Genomic DNA, 18,420 nt, shown 5'->3' with positions numbered 1-18,420 from the left:
GGGAGTGGGTGAATGTGTAAGCTGGTAGATGGAGTGATGATCTTCTGCCTTGTTTCCAATACTGTGTTGAGCGTTATTGCGGTGTACAGCACTGAAAAGGCCCCTCGGCCCATCAAATCTATGCCCGTCAAAAGCAACAACCTCTGTAATTCTAACCCCATTTCCCAGCACTTGGCCCATAGCCCTGTAGGCCCCGGCATCGCAAGCGCACATCTAAATACGTCTTAAATGTTCTGAGGGTCTCTGCTTCCACCTCCCTTTCAGGCAGCGAGTCCCAGACACTCACCACTCTCTGGGTGAAAAGGTTTTTCCTCACATCCCCTCTAAACCGTCTGCCCCTTACCTTAAATCTCTGCCCCCACCCCCTGGTCATTGGCCCCTCCACCAATGGGAAAAGTTTCCTTCTGTCTACTCTGTGCCCCTCGTCATTTTATACGTCTCAATCATCACTCCTCTCAGTCTCCTCTGCTCCAAGGAATCCTATCTATCCTATCTCTCTTCATAACTAAAACTCTCCAGTCCAGGCAACATCCTGGTAAATCGCCTCTGCCCCCTTTCCAGTGCTATCACCGACCCCCCCACCCCACCCCCGTGCCCCCCCCACCCCCGCTATAATGTGGATTCCAGAACTGCACCAATACTCCAGCTGTGGCCTAACCAATGTTTTCTCCAGTTCCAGCATAATCTCCCTGCTCTTAAACTCAAAGGCAAGTATACCATAAGCCTTCTTAACCACTGTATTCCACTGCTCTGCTACCTTAGGGGACCGGTATATACGCACACCAAGATCGCTCTGATCCTCGGCGCTTCCCAGGGTCCTGCCGTTTATCACCTTTTATTACCTTGTTTGTCCTGCCCAAGTCCATCACCTCAACTCATCCGGATTCCATTTGCCACTGACCAGCCCACCTGACCAGCCCGTCTATACCCTCTTGTAATCAAAGGCTACCCTCCTCACTATTTACCACCCAACCAATTTTTGTATCATCAGGGAACTTACTGATCAACCCTCCTACATTCATGTCTAAATCATTTATATAAACCGCAAACAGCAAGGGCTCGAACACTGATCCCCGCGGGACCCCAACACTGATCCCCGCGGGACCCCAACACTGATCCCCGCGGGACCCCAACACTGATCCCCGCGGGACCCCAACACTAATCCCCGCGGGACCCCAACACTGATCCCCGCGGGACCCCAACACTGATCCCCGCGGGACCCCAACACTGATCCCCGCGGGACCCCACTGGACACAGGCTTCCAGTCAGAAAACACCCCTCGCCCATCACCCTCTGCTTCCTGCCACTCAACTCAATCTGGATCCAATTTGCCAAATTTCTTTAGATCCCATGGCCTCATCACAGTCAGTCTCCCATGTGGGACTTGACCAAAAGCCTTGCTGAGGTCCAAGTAGATACCTCAAATGCATTACCCTCATCTATGGCTATGTCTTCGTACAGTTTCAGAGTGTGTTAACCCATTCCCCGCTCTCCCCCCTCTCTCTCCTGGCAGTGGAGGACCTCTGGATGAATTATTTCTCGGTCTGTGGGCTCAGGACGCATGTGGAACTGAACGGGCGCCTCGTCACTGAACTCATCTACGTCCACAGCAAGATGCTGATCGCTGACGATAACACCGTCATTATCGGTGAGTGAGATACAGGAGCGGGGAGGACCAAGGCATCGCACGGGGCGAGGCGACGAGAACACAAGGAGGCCATTCGGCCCTATTGTGCTTTCTCTGGCTCTTTGAAAGAACCGTCCAATTAATTCGCCAAAGCTCGGCAAACACCTCCATTTCAAGGACTTATTCAACCCCCTTTTGAAAGATATTGTTGGGTTTGGTTCCACCACCCTATCAGGCAGCATAACGGGTGCGATTCTCCACCCCCACGCCGAAGTGGCCATCGAGGTTCACGACGGCGCGGAACGGCCCCGGTCACGACCGATTCAGGCCCTGTCAATGGGCCAGTATCGGGGCCGCGTCATCTACACGCGCCAGGCCTTGTCGCCCGCGTAAAAGCGGCGCCGCATAGATGACGCGGCCGGCGCCGCAGAACGGACGTCATCCGCGCATGCGTGGTTGCCGTCCGCTCTAAGTCCGCCGCGCAAGAAGATGGCGGACGGATCTTGCGGGGCCGTGGAAGGAAGGAGGTCCTCCTTCAGAGAGGACGGCCCGACGATCGGTGGGCACCGATCGCGGGCCACCCCACATTGCAGGTGAAGCACGGTGCAGGATCCCCTCTCGCCCCCCCACAGGCCGCCCCCCCAGCGTTCACGCACCGCCCACGACTGTAGCGACCAGGTGTGGACGGCGCTGGGGGGAACCCGCCGTTTTGGCCTGGCCGCTCGGCCCATCCGGGCCTCAGAATAGCGGGGGTGCCGGAGAATCGCCATTTTGGGTGTCTCCGGCGATTCTCCAGCCTGCGGCCCGCGAAACTCGACCGGGCCGTTCCCGCCGCTTGAGAGAATCGCGGGAGGGCGTCGGACCGGCGTCCCCGGAAATTTTGGCGGCCCAGGCGATTCTCCCAACCGGCGTGGGAGTGGAGAATCGCGCCCATAATCTCACCGTGTTAAAAAAAAAAATCCCACAGGTTTTACTTTTAATTTCCAGATTTAATTAGTTTAAATTTAGATTCTAAAACCTGCCGTGGAGGGATTTGAGCTCCTGCGCTCTGGAGCATATCCCAACAGAGTAACTACATTGTACAGCGGGAATCGCTCTTCTCAGTTTCTGGGAGCGAACCACGGGATCTCCCCACTGCCGCGCCAGTCTGGTTTCCTGGAATCACTCGCCTATCCCAGTGTTGCTGCGACCGTTCAAGGCAATAGTTAATCGCCACACGTTTGTTGCAGTGGGTTCGGCAAAGTGAGTGACTGTGTGTTCCTGAGATTTAGAACCTGTGAAAGGCAGAATGTAGCAAACAGTCAGAGACGAGAAGAAAAACAAGCCGCCTTGCGTTGCCCAAGGCCCAGGGCATAGGAGGGATGGATTGACCAATAATGGCTCATTTGTACTTTAGAATTATAGATTCCCCACAGTCCAGGAAGAGGCCATTCGGCCATGTGAGTCTGCACCGATTCTTTGAAAGACCACCCTACGTATGCCCTATCACATGCCCTATAACATCACCCTCAGGGGCAATTTCGCATGTCCAATCCACCCAACCTGCACATTTTTGTTTCATCACAGGGGCAGCACGGGGGGGCGCAGTGGTTAGCACTGCTGCCTCACGGCGCCGAGTCCCAGGTTTGATCCCGGCTCTGGGTCACTGTCCGTGTGGAGTTTGCACATTCTCCCCGTGTTTGCGTGGGTTTCGCCCCCACAACCCAAAGATGTGCAGAGTAGGTGGATTGGCCGCGCTAAATTGCCCCTTAATTGAGAAAAAAGAATTGGGTACTGTAAATTTATTTTTAAAAATCTTTGTTTCACAATTTTTCTGGTCATCACAGCCAGAAATGTCATAAAAAAGCCAATACTGGAAATAGCCAGGGTTCAGATTAGCAGCGGCACAGAGGGAAACTGAGTGAATGTTTCAGATTAATGACCGTCGGTCAGGATTGGGTATAAACAGCCCCAGTGAGATTTGATCGCCAATTCCCCGAGCCTCTAGATAGAAAATTCACGTCAATAATTGCGTTTCTCTCTCCACAGATGTTAGATACAGAGTAAGGGTTCCCTCTATACTGTCCCCATCAAACACTCCCAGGACAGGTACAGCACGGGTTAGATACCGAGTAAAGCTCCCTCTACACTGTCCCCATCAAACACTCCCAGGACAGGTACAGCACGGGGTTAGATACAGAGTAAAGCTCCCTCTGCACTGTCCCCGTCAAACACTCCCAGGACAGGTACAGCACGGGGTTAGGTACAGAGTAAAGCTCCCTCTACACTGTCCCATCAAACACTCCCAGGACAGGTACAGCACGGGGTTAGATACAGAGTAAAGCTCCCTCTACACTGTCCCCATCAAACACTCCCAGGACAGGTACAGCATGGGGTTAGATACAGAGTAAAACTCCCTCTACACTGTCCCCATCAAACACTCCCAGGACTGGTGCAGCACGGGGTTAGATACAGAGTAAAGCTCCGTCTACACTGTCCCCATCAAACACTCCCAGGGCGGGTACAGCACGGGATTAGATACAGAGTAAAGCTCCCTCCACACTGTCCCCATCAAACACTCCCAGGACAGGTACAGCGCGGGTTAGATACAGAGTACAGCTCCCACTACACTGTCCCCATCAAACACTCCCAGGACAGGTACAGCGCGGGTTAGATACAGAGTAAAGCTCCCTCTACACTGTCCCCATCAAACACTCCCAGGGCAGGTACAGCACGGGGTTAGATACAGAGTAAAGCTCCCTCTACACTGACCCCATTAAACACTCCCGGGACAGATACAGCACGGGGTTAGATACAGAGTAAAGCTTCCTGTCTGTCTCAGCATTGTGCTTCAACCTTGTCCTCAGCACAACATTGCGAGTTGTTTCCCTTTCTGTAATTTGTTTTGGTCTGTGCAGTGACTCAGTGGCTAACACTCTTGATTCAGAGTTTGAAGTTATGACTTCATGGCCCATTCCAGAGACACAAGCACGTAAACCAATCTGTTGTTTCAAGGCCAATCCTGAGGGAGTGCTGCACTGTCAGAGGAACTGGCGCTTAGTTTAGATGGTAAACTGGTAAACTCAGGTGACCCAGATTACCCCACAGACACTAATTTGTAAAAGAACGTGGGCATCCGCCCACTGTCCTGACAGTGAACATCATTCAAACAAATTCTCCGGTCATTATCACACTGTGGTAAGTATGTGGAACGTGCTGCCTGGGGAGGGGGTGGGAGCAGGTAGGATAGCGGCATTTAAGGGACGTCTAGACAAATATATGAATCGGGTGGGAATGGAAGGATACGGACTCCGTCAGTGCAGACGGTTTTAGTTTAGGCCGGTACCATGGTGGGCGCAGGCTTGGAGGGCCGAAGGGCCTGTTCCTTTGCTGTATTGTTCTTTGTTCTTTGTTGTGGGTTCCTGCTGTGCCCAACTGAGCAGCTGGATTACTGGTCCACATTACAAGTGTTGGCATGTCACAAAGGATCAGGTGATTTGTGCTGCTTCGGGAGGCGGTGGTGTTGTGGAACTGTCGCTGGACGAAGAATCCCGAGACCCAGAGGAATGGTCCGAGGACCTGGATTCGAGTCCCACCTCGGCACATTGTGATCTTCAAACTCAACATATATCTGCCATTAACACTTGAAGGCTGACCATGAAACCATTTGTTGATTGTTTGAAAGACCCATCTGGTTCACTATTGTCCTTTTGGGAAGGAAATCTGCCGTCTTCACCCTGTCTGGCCTACATGTGACTCCAGACCCACGGCAATGTGGTTGACTCGAAATTGGCCCTGATGGGCAATAAATGCTTGCAATCCTGAGAATGAATACAAAAAAAATGGCCTCAACTGCACTTTGGGATGACCTGAGGATTTGAAAAGCGCGATAGAAATGCACATGACCTTTCCCTCTCCCTGTCCTGGTGACAACACGGGATGTATTCATGCAGATACTTACATCCTGAGGATCTGGACAAGCCCGTTTCGTACATGGGCTTGTCAGATATTGGAACACAGCTGATATTTTCATACTTGTGTATTGGTGGTAATTGTACATTATTACAAATGATTACTGTGATCTCAGGCTCGTCGAACATCAATGATCGAAGCATGCTGGGAAAGCGAGACAGTGAGGTGGCCGTCATTATGGAGGACACAGAGCTTGTGTCATCAGTGATGGACGGGGAGGTGTACAAGGCTGGACAATTTGCCCTTCAACTCCGACTGCACTGCTTCAAGTAAGTCCCACAAAGTGTCAACCTCTGGATTACTATCCAGTAATATAACCTCTACACTCCTGTATCTCCCTGGATTACTACTCCAGTAATATAACATCTACACTCCTGTATCTCTCTGGATTACTAGTCCAGTAATATAACCTCTACACCCCTGTATCTCTCTGGATTACTAGTCCAGTAATATAACCTCTACACTCCTGTATCTCTCTGGATTACTAGTCCAGTAATATAACCCCTTCACTCCTGTATCTCTGTGGATTACTAGTCCAGTAATATAACCTCTACACTCCTGTATCTCTCTGGATGACTAGCCCAGTAATATAACCTCTACACTCCTGTATCTCTCTGGATTACCAGCCCAGTAATATAACCTCTACACTCCTGTATCTCTCTGGATTACTAGTTCAGCAATAGAACCACTACACTCCTGTATCTCCCTGGATTACTAGCCCAGTAATAAAACCACTACACACCTGTATCTCTCTGGATCACTAGTCCAGTAATATAACCTCTACACTGCTGTATCTCTCTGGATTACTACTCCAGTAATATAACCTCTACACTCCTGTATCTCTCTGGATTACTAGTCCAGTAATATTACCTCTACACTCCTGTACCTCTCTGGATTTCTCGTCCAGTAATATAACCTCTACACTCCTGTATATCTCTGGATTGCTAGTCCAGTAATATAACCTCAACACTCCTGTATCTCCCTGGATTACTAGTCCAGTAATGTAACCTCAACACTCCTGTATCTCTCTGGATGACTAGCCCAGTAATATAACCTCTACACTCCTGCATCTCTCTGGATTACTAGCCCAGTAACATAACCTCTACACTCCTGTATCTCCCTGGATTACTAGTCCAGTAATATAACCTCTACACTCCTGTATCTCTCTGGATGACTAGCCCAGTAATATAACCTCTACACTCCTGTATCTCTCTGGATTACTAGCCCAGTAATATAACCTCTACACTCCTGTATCTCTCTGGATTACTAGTTCAGCAATAGAACCACTACACTCCTGTATCTCCCTGGATTACTAGCCCAGTAATATAACCTCTACACTCCTGTATTTCCCGGGATTACTAGTCCAGTAATATAACCACTACACTCCTGTATCTCTCTGGATTACTAGTCCGGTAATAGAAACACTATACTCCTGTATCTCCCTGGATGACTAGCCCAGTAATATAACCTCTACACTCCTGCATCTCTCTGGATTACTAGCCCAGTAACATAACCTCTACACTCCTGTATCTCCCTGGATTACTAGTCCAGTAATATAACCTCTACACTCCTGTATCTCTCTGGATGACTAGCCCAGTAATATAACCTCTACACTCCTGTATCTCTCTGGATTACTAGCCCAGTAATATAACCTCTACACTCCTGTATCTCTCTGGATTACTAGTTCAGCAATAGAACCACTACACTCCTGTATCTCCCTGGATTACTAGCCCAGTAATATAACCTCTACACTCCTGTATTTCCCGGGATTACTAGTCCAGTAATATAACCACTACACTCCTGTATCTCTCTGGATTACTAGTCCGGTAATAGAAACACTATACTCCTGTATCTCCCTGGATTACTGCCCAGTGATATAACCTCTACACTCCTGTATCTCCCTGGATTACTAGTCCAGTAATATAACCTCTACACTCCTGTATCTCTTTGGATTACTAGTTCAGTAATAGAACCACTACACTCCTGTATCTCTCTGGATTACTAGTCCAGTAATATAACCTCTACACTCCTGTATCTCTCTGGATGACTAGCCCAGTAATATAACCTCTACACTCCTGTATCTCTCTGGATTACTAGTCCAGTAATATAACCTCTACACTCCTGTATCTCTCTGGATTACTAGTTCAGTAATAGAACCACTACACTGCTGTATCTCCCTGGATTACTAGTCCAGTAATACAACTTCTACACTCCTGTATCTCTCTCGATTACTAGTCCTGTAATATAACCACTACACTCCTGTATCTCTCTGGATGACTAGCCCAGTAATATAACCTCTACACTCCTGTATCTCTCTGGATTACTAGTCCAGTAATATAACCTCTACACTCCTGTATCTCTCTCGATTACAAGTCCTGTAATATAACCTCCTACACTCCTGTATCTCTCTGGATGACTAGCCCAGTAATATAACCTCTACACTCCTGTATCTCTCTGGATTACTAGTTCAGTAATAGAACCACTACACTGCTGTATCTTCCTGGATTACTAGTCCAGTAATACAACTTGTACACTCCTGTATCTCTCTCGATTACTATTCCTGTAATATAAACACTACACTCCTGTATCTCTCTGGATGACTAGCCCAGTAATATAACCTCTACACTCCTGTATCTCTCTGGATTACTAGTCCAATAATATAACCTCTACACTCCTGTATCTCTCTCGATTACAAGTCCTGTAATATAACCTCTACACTCCTGTACCTCTCTGGATGACTAGCCCACTAATATAACCTCTACACTCCTGTATCTCTCTGGATGACTAGCCCAGTAATATAACCTCTACACTCCTGTATCTCTCTGGATTACTAGTCCAGTAATATAAAATCTACACTCCTGTATCTCTCTGGATTACTAGTTCAGTAATAGAACCACTACACTGCTGTATCTCCCTGGATTACTAGTCCAGTAATACAACTTCTACACTCCTGTATCTCTCTCGATTACTAGTCCTGTAATATAACCACCACACTCCTGTATCTCCCTGGATTCCTAGTCCAGTAATATAATCACTACATTCCTGTATCTCCCTGGATTACTAATCCAGTAATATAACCTCTACACTCCTGTATCTCTCTGGATGACTAGCCCAGTAATATAACCTCTACACTCCTGTATCTCTCTGGATTACTAGTCCAGTAATATAACCACTACACTCCTGTATCTCCCTGTATTACTAATCCAGTAATATAATCTCTACACTCCTGTATCTCTCTGGATTACTAGTCCAGTAATATAACCTCTACACTCCTGTTTCTCCCTGGATTACTAGTCCTGTAATATAACCTCTACACTGCTGTATCTCCCTGTATTACTAATCCAGTAATATAACCTCTACACTCCTGTATCTCTCTGGATTACTAGTCCAGTAATATAACCTCTACACTCCTGTATCTCTCTGGATTACTAGTCCAGTAATATAACCTCTGCACTCCTGTATCTCTCTTGATTTCTAGTTCAGTAATAGAACCACTACACTCCTGTATCTCTCTGGATTACTAGTCCAGTAATATAACCTCTACACTCCTGTATCTCTCTGGATGACTAGCCCAGTAATATAACCTCTACACTCCTGTATCTCTCTGGATTACTAGTCCAGTAATATAACCTCTACACACCTGTATCTCTCTGGATTACTAGTTCAGTAATAGAACCACTACACTGCTGTATCTCCCTGGATTACTAGTCCAGTAATACAACTTCTACACTCCTGTATCTCTCTCGATTACTAGTCCTGTAATATAACCACTACACTCCTGTATCTCTCTGGATGACTAGCCCAGTAATATAACCTCTACACTCCTGTATCTCTCTGGATTACTAGTCCAGTAATATAACCTCTACACTCCTGTATCTCTCTCGATTACAAGTCCTGTAATATAATCTCTACACTCCTGTATCTCTCTGGATGACTAGCCCAGTAATATAACCTCTACACTCCTGTATCTCTCTGGATTACTAGTCCAGTAATATAAAATCTACACTCCTGTATCTCTCTGGATTACTAGTTCAGTAATAGAACCACTACACTGCTGTATCTCCCTGGATTACTAGTCCAGTAATACAACTTCTACACTCCTGTATCTCTCACGATTACTAGTCCTGTAATATAACCACTACACTCCTGTATCTCCCTGGATTACTAATCCAGTAATATAACCTCTACACTCCTGTATCTCTCTGGATTACTAGTCCAGTAATATAACCACTACACTCCTGTATCTCCCTGTATTACTAATCCAGTAATATAATATCTACACTCCTGTATCTCTCTGGATTACTAGTCCAGTAATATAACCTCTACACTCCTGTTTCTCCCTGGATTACTAGTCCTGTAATATAACCTCTACACTGCTGTATCTCCCTGTATTACTAATCCAGTAATATAACCTCTACACTCCTGTATCTCTCTGGATTACTAGTCCAGTAATATAACCTCTACACTCCAGTATCTCTCCGGATGACTAGCCCAGTAATATAACCTCTATACTCCTGTATCTCTCTGGATTACTAGTCCAGTAATATAACCACTACACTCCTGTATCTCCCTGGATTACTAGCCCAGTAATATAACCTCTACACTCCTGTATCTCTCTGGATTACTAGTTCAGTAATATAACCACTACACTCCTGTATCTCCCTGGATTACTATCCAGTAATATAACCACTACACTCCTGTATCTCCCTGGATTACTAGTCCAGTAATATAACCTCTACACTCTTGTATCTCCCTGGATTCCTAATCCAGTAATATAACCTCTTCACTCCAGTATCTCCCTGGATTACGAGTCCAGAAATATAACCTCTACACTCCTGTATCTCCCTGGATTCCTAGTCCAGTAATTATAACCTCTACACTCCTGTATCTCCCTGGATTACTAGTCCAGTAATATAACCTCTACACTCCTGTCTCTCCCTGGATTACTAGTCCAGTAATATAACCGCTACACTCCTGTATCTCTCTGGATTACTAGTCCAGTAATATAACCTCTACACTCCTGTATCTCCCTGGATTACTAGTCCAGTAATATAACCTCTACACTCCTGTATCTCCCTGGATTACTAGTCCAGTAATATAACCTCTACACTCCTGTATCTCCCTGGATTACTAGTCCAGTAATATAACCTCTACACTCCTGTATCTCCCTGGATTACTAGTTCAGTAATATAACCGCTACACTCCTATATCTCTCTGGATTACTAGTCCTGTAATATAACCTCTACACTCCTGTATCTCCCTGGATTACTAGTCCAGTAATATAACCTCTACACTCCTGTATCTCCCTGGATTACTAGTCCAGTAATATAACCGCTACTCTCCTGTATCTCTCTGGAGTACTAGTCCAGCAATATAACCACTACACTCCTGTATCTCCCTGGATTACGAATCCAGTAATATAACCACTACACTCCTGTATCTCTCTGGATTACTATCCAGTAATATAACCACTACATTCCTGTATCTCTCTGGATTACTAGTCCAGTAATATAACCACTACACTCCTGTATCTCCCTGGATTACGAATCCAGTATTATAACCACTACACTCCTGTATCTCTCTGGATTACTATCCAGTAATATAACCACTACACTCCTGTATCTCTCTGGATTACTAGTCCAGTAATATAACCTCTACACTCCTGTATCTCTCTCGATTACAAGTCCTGTAATATAATCTCTACACTCCTGTATCTCTCTGGATGACTAGCCCAGTAATATAACCTCTACACTCCAGTATCTCTCTGGATTACTAGTCCAGTAATATAAAATCTACACTCCTGTATCTCTCTGGATTACTAGTTCAGTAATAGAACCACTACACTGCTGTATCTCCCTGGATTACTAGTCCAGTAATACAACTTCTACACTCCTGTATCTCTCTCGATTACTAGTCCTGTAATATAACCACTACACTCCTGTACCTCCATGGATTACTAATCCAGTAATATAACCTCTACACTCCTGTATCTCACTGGATTACTAGTCCAGTAATATAACCACTACACTCCTGTATCTCCCTGTATTACTAATCCAGTAATATAATCTCTACACTCCTGTATCTCTCTGGATTACTAGTCCAGTAATATAACCTCTACACTCCTGTTTCTCCCTGGATTACTAGTCCTGTAATATAACCTCTACACTGCTGTATCTCCCTGTATTACTAATCCAGTAATATAACCTCTGCACTCCTATATCTCTCTGGATTACTAGTCCAGTAATATAACCTCTACACTCCAGTATCTCTCCGGATGACTAGCCCAGTAATATAACCTCTACTCTCCTGTATCTCTCTGGATTACTAGTCCAGTAATATAACCACTACACTCCTGTATCTCCCTGGATTACTAGCCCAGTAATATAACCTCTACACTCCTGTATCTCTCTGGATTACTAGTTCAGTAATATAACCACTACACTCCTGTATCTCCCTGGATTACTAGTCCAGTAATATAACCTCTACACTCCTGTATCTCCCTGGATTACTAGCCCAGTAATATAACCTCTACACTCCTGTATCTCTCTGGATTACTAGTTCAGTAATATAACCACTACACTCCTGTATCTCTCTGGATTACTATCCAGTAATATAACCACTACATTCCTGTATCTCTCTGGATTACTAGTCCAGTAATATAACCACTACACTCCTGTATCTCCCTGGATTACGAATCCAGTATTATAACCACTACACTCCTGTATCTCTCTGGATTACTAATCCAGTAATATAACCTCTACACTCCTGTATCTCCCTGGATTACTAGTCCAGTAATTTAACCTCTACACTCCTGTATCTCTCTGGATTACTAGTCCAGTAATATAACCACTACACTCCTGTATCTCCCTGGATTACTAGTCCAGTAATATAACCTCTACACTCCTGTATCTCTCTGGATTACCAGTCCAGTAATATAACCACTACACTCCTGTATCTCCCTGGATTACTAGTCCAGTAATATAACCTCTACACTCCTGTATCTCTCTGGATTCCTAGTCCAGTAATATAACCTCAAACACTCCTGTATCTCTCTGGATTACTAATCCAGTAATATAACCTCTACACTCCTGTATCTCCCTGGATTACTAGTCCAGTAATACAACTTCTACACTCCTGTATCTCTCTCGATTACTAGTCCTGTAATATAACCACCACACTCCTGTATCTCCCTGGATTCCTAGTCCAGTAATATAATCACTACATTCCTGTATCTCCCTGGATTACTAATCCAGTAATATAACCTCTACACTCCTGTATCTCTCTGGATGACTAGCCCAGTAATATAACCTCTACACTCCTGTATCTCTCTGGATTACTAGTCCAGTAATATAACCACTACACTCCTGTATCTCCCTGTATTACTAATCCAGTAATATAATCTCTACACTCCTGTATCTCTCTGGATTACTAGTCCAGTAATATAACCTCTACACTCCTGTTTCTCCCTGGATTACTAGTCCTGTAATATAACCTCTACACTGCTGTATCTCCCTGTATTACTAATCCAGTAATATAACCTCTACACTCCTGTATCTCTCTGGATTACTAGTCCAGTAATATAACCTCTACACTCCTGTATCTCTCTGGATTACTAGTCCAGTAATATAACCTCTGCACTCCTGTATCTCTCTTGATTTCTAGTTCAGTAATAGAACCACTACACTCCTGTATCTCTCTGGATTACTAGTCCAGTAATATAACCTCTACACTCCTGTATCTCCCTGGATGACTAGCCCAGTAATATAACCTCTACACTCCTGTATCTCTCTGGATTACTAGTCCAGTAATATAACCTCTACACACCTGTATCTCTCTGGATTACTAGTTCAGTAATAGAACCACTACACTGCTGTATCTCCCTGGATTACTAGTCCAGTAATACAACTTCTACACTCCTGTATCTCTCTCGATTACTAGTCCTGTAATATAACCACTACACTCCTGTATCTCTCTGGATGACTAGCCCAGTAATATAACCTCTACACTCCTGTATCTCTCTGGATTACTAGTCCAGTAATATAACCTCTACACTCCTGTATCTCTCTCGATTACAAGTCCTGTAATATAATCTCTACACTCCTGTATCTCTCTGGATGACTAGCCCAGTAATATAACCTCTACACTCCTGTATCTCTCTGGATTACTAGTCCAGTAATATAAAATCTACACTCCTGTATCTCTCTGGATTACTAGTTCAGTAATAGAACCACTACACTGCTGTATCTCCCTGGATTACTAGTCCAGTAATACAACTTCTACACTCCTGTATCTCTCACGATTACTAGTCCTGTAATATAACCACTACACTCCTGTATCTCCCTGGATTACTAATCCAGTAATATAACCTCTACACTCCTGTATCTCTCTGGATTACTAGTCCAGTAATATAACCACTACACTCCTGTATCTCCCTGTATTACTAATCCAGTAATATAATATCTACACTCCTGTATCTCTCTGGATTACTAGTCCAGTAATATAACCTCTACACTCCTGTTTCTCCCTGGATTACTAGTCCTGTAATATAACCTCTACACTGCTGTATCTCCCTGTATTACTAATCCAGTAATATAACCTCTACACTCCTGTATCTCTCTGGATTACTAGTCCAGTAATATAACCTCTACACTCCAGTATCTCTCCGGATGACTAGCCCAGTAATATAACCTCTATACTCCTGTATCTCTCTGGATTACTAGTCCAGTAATATAACCACTACACTCCTGTATCTCCCTGGATTACTAGCCCAGTAATATAACCTCTACACTCCTGTATCTCTCTGGATTACTAGTTCAGTAATATAACCACTACACTCCTGTATCTCCCTGGATTACTATCCAGTAATATAACCACTACACTCCTGTATCTCCCTGGATTACTAGTCCAGTAATATAACCTCTACACTCTTGTATCTCCCTGGATTCCTAATCCAGTAATATAACCTCTTCACTCCAGTATCTCCCTGGATTACGAGTCCAGAAATATAACCTCTACACTCCTGTATCTCCCTGGATTCCTAGTCCAGTAATTATAACCTCTACACTCCTGTATCTCCCTGGATTACTAGTCCAGTAATATAACCTCTACACTCCTGTCTCTCCCTGGATTACTAGTCCAGTAATATAACCGCTACACTCCTGTATCTCTCTGGATTACTAGTCCAGTAATATAACCTCTACACTCCTGTATCTCCCTGGATTACTAGTCCAGTAATATAACCTCTACACTCCTGTATCTCCCTGGATTACTAGTCCAGTAATATAACCTCTACACTCCTGTATCTCCCTGGATTACTAGTCCAGTAATATAACCTCTACACTCCTGTATCTCCCTGGATTACTAGTTCAGTAATATAACCGCTACACTCCTATATCTCTCTGGATTACTAGTCCTGTAATATAACCTCTACACTCCTGTATCTCCCTGGATTACTAGTCCAGTAATATAACCTCTACACTCCTGTATCTCCCTGGATTACTAGTCCAGTAATATAACCGCTACTCTCCTGTATCTCTCTGGATTACTAGTCCAGCAATATAACCACTACACTCCTGTATCTCCCTGGATTACGAATCCAGTAATATAACCACTACACTCCTGTATCTCTCTGGATTACTATCCAGTAATATAACCACTACATTCCTGTATCTCTCTGGATTACTAGTCCAGTAATATAACCACTACACTCCTGTATCTCCCTGGATTACGAATCCAGTATTATAACCACTACACTCCTGTATCTCTCTGGATTACTATCCAGTAATATAACCACTACACTCCTGTATCTCTCTGGATTACTAGTCCAGTAATATAACCTCTACACTCCTGTATCTCTCTCGATTACAAGTCCTGTAATATAATCTCTACACTCCTGTATCTCTCTGGATGACTAGCCCAGTAATATAACCTCTACACTCCTGTATCTCTCTGGATTACTAGTCCAGTAATATAAAATCTACACTCCTGTATCTCTCTGGATTACTAGTTCAGTAATAGAACCACTACACTGCTGTATCTCCCTGGATTACTAGTCCAGTAATACAACTTCTACACTCCTGTATCTCTCTCGATTACTAGTCCTGTAATATAACCACTACACTCCTGTACCTCCATGGATTACTAATCCAGTAATATAACCTCTACACTCCTGTATCTCTCTGGATTACTAGTCCAGTAATATAACCACTACACTCCTGTATCTCCCTGTATTACTAATCCAGTAATATAATCTCTACACTCCTGTATCTCTCTGGATTACTAGTCCAGTAATATAACCTCTACACTCCTGTTTCTCCCTGGATTACTAGTCCTGTAATATAACCTCTACACTGCTGTATCTCCCTGTATTACTAATCCAGTAATATAACCTCTGCACTCCTATATCTCTCTGGATTACTAGTCCAGTAATATAACCTCTACACTCCAGTATCTCTCCGGATGACTAGCCCAGTAATATAACCTCTACACTCCTGTATCTCTCTGGATTACTAGTCCAGTAATATAACCACTACACTCCTGTATCTCCCTGGATTACTAGCCCAGTAATATAACCTCTACACTCCTGTATCTCTCTGGATTACTAGTTCAGTAATATAACCACTACACTCCTGTATCTCCCTGGATTACTAGTCCAGTAATATAACCACTACACTCCTGTATCTCCCTGGATTACTAGCCCAGTAATATAACCTCTACACTCCTGTATCTCTCTGGATTACTAGTTCAGTAATATAACCACTACACTCCTGTATCTCTCTGGATTACTATCCAGTAATATAACCACTACATTCCTGTATCTCTCTGGATTACTAGTCCAGTAATATAACCACTACACTCCTGTATCTCCCTGGATTACGAATCCAGTATTATAACCACTACACTCCTGTATCTCTCTGGATTACTAATCCAGTAATATAACCTCTACACTCCTGTATCTCCCTGGATTACTAGTCCAGTAATTTAACCTCTACACTCCTGTATCTCTCTGGATTACTAGTCCAGTAATATAACCACTACACTCCTGTATCTCCCTGGATTACTAGTCCAGTAATATAACCTCTACACTCCTGTATCTCTCTGGATTACTAGTCCAGTAATATAACCACTACACTCCTGTATCTCCCTGGATTACTAGTCCAGTAATATAACCTCTACACTCCTGTATCTCTCTGGATTCCTAGTCCAGTAATATAACCTCAAACACTCCTGTATCTCTCTGGATTACTAATCCAGTAATATAACCTCTACACTCCTGTATCTCCCTGGATTACTAGTCCAGTAATATAACCTCAACACTCCTGTATCTCTCTGGAATACTAATCCAGTAATATAACCACTACACTCCTGTATCCCCCTGGATTACTAGTCCAGTAATATAACCTCTACACTCCTGTATCTCTCTGGATTACTAGTCCAGTAATATAACCTCTACACTCCTGTATCCCTCTGGATTACTAGTCCAGTAATATAACCTCTACATTCCTGTATCTCTCTAGATTACTAGTCCAGTAATATAACCTCTACACTCCTGTATCTCTCTGGATTACTAGTCCAGCAATATAACCACTACACTCCTGTATCTCCCTGGATTACGAATCCAGTAATATAACCACTACACTCCTGTATCTCTCTGGATTACTATCCAGTAATATAACCACTACATTCCTGTATCTCTCTGGATTACTAGTCCAGTAATATAACCACTACACTCCTGTATCTCCCTGGATTACGAATCCAGTATTATAACCACTACACTCCTGTATCTCTCTGGATTACTAATCCAGTAATATAACCTCTACACTCCTGTATCTCCCTGGATTACTAGTCCAGTAATTTAACCTCTACACTCCTGTATCTCTCTGGATTACTAGTCCAGTAATATAACCACTACACTCCTGTATCTCCCTGGATTACTAGTCCAGTAATATAACCTCTACACTCCTGTATCTCTCTGGATTACTCGTCCAGTAATATAACCACTACACTCCTGTATCTCCCTGGATTACTAGTCCAGTAATATAACCTCTACACTCCTGTATCTCTCTGGATTCCTAGTCCAGTAATATAACCTCAAACACTCCTGTATCTCTCTGGATTACTAATCCAGTAATATAACCTCTACACTCCTGTATCTCCCTGGATTACTAGTCCAGTAATATAACCTCAACACTCCTGTATCTCTCTGGAATACTAATCCAGTAATATAACCACTACACTCCTGTATCCCCCTGGATTACTAGTCCAGTAATATAACCTCTACACTCCTGTATCTCTCTGGATTACTAGTCCAGTAATATAACCTCTACACTCCTGTATCCCTCTGGATTACTAGTCCAGTAATATAACCTCTACATTCCTGTATCTCTCTAGATTACTAGTCCAGTAATATAACCTCTACACTCCTGTATCTCTCTGGATTACTAGTCCAGTAATATAACCACTACACTCCTGTATCTCTCTGGATTACTAGTCCAGTAATATAACCACCACACTCCTGTATCTCTCTGGATTACTAATCCAGTAATATAACCTCTACACTCCTGTATCTCCCTACATTACTACTCCAGTAATTTTCGTAGAATTTACAGTGCAGAAGGAGGCCATTCGGCCCATCGAGTCTGCAGCGTCTCTTGGAAAGAGCACCCTACCCAAGGTCAACACCTCCACCCTATCCCCATAACCCAGTAACCCCACCCAACACTAAGGGCAATTTTGGACACGAAGGGCAATTTATCACGGCCAATGAACCTAACCTGCACATCTTTGGACTGTGGGAGGAAATGCGAAGCACCCGGAGGAAACCCACGCACACACGGGGAGGA

The 18,420-nt window shown here is 44.2% G+C and overlaps 2 protein-coding genes across 7 annotated transcripts in view; one reads left to right on the top strand and one right to left on the bottom strand.

Annotated features, from left to right (window-relative positions):
* LOC140389516 (uncharacterized) overlaps positions 1–18,420 on the bottom strand; it is a 169,443-nt gene that overhangs the window by 33,243 nt on the left and 117,780 nt on the right. Inside the window, exon 13 of one of the 2 annotated variants that reach the window (XM_072473689.1) lies at positions 2,671–2,901. The exons of the other annotated variant lie outside the window; for it this stretch is intronic. Within the exon in view, the coding sequence (XP_072329790.1) occupies positions 2,833–2,901 (69 nt within the window). The 3' untranslated portion in view covers positions 2,671–2,832. Of the gene's footprint in view, positions 1–2,670; positions 2,902–18,420 lie in introns of those variants that run through there. 2 annotated transcript variants of the gene reach the window in all.
* LOC140389515 (phospholipase D1-like) overlaps positions 1–18,420 on the top strand; it is a 241,251-nt gene that overhangs the window by 215,636 nt on the left and 7,195 nt on the right. For all 5 annotated transcript variants that reach the window (XM_072473686.1, XM_072473684.1, XM_072473685.1 and 2 more), the window contains 2 exons: positions 1,514–1,648; positions 5,694–5,847. In XM_072473686.1, the coding sequence (XP_072329787.1) occupies positions 1,514–1,648; positions 5,694–5,847 (289 nt within the window). The remainder of the gene's footprint in view (positions 1–1,513; positions 1,649–5,693; positions 5,848–18,420) is intronic.

Source organism: Scyliorhinus torazame, chromosome 14 (genome assembly GCF_047496885.1).
Source record: "Scyliorhinus torazame isolate Kashiwa2021f chromosome 14, sScyTor2.1, whole genome shotgun sequence".
Lineage (NCBI taxonomy): Eukaryota > Metazoa > Chordata > Chondrichthyes > Carcharhiniformes > Scyliorhinidae > Scyliorhinus > Scyliorhinus torazame.
This window is presented reverse-complemented; position numbering and strand designations above follow the sequence as displayed.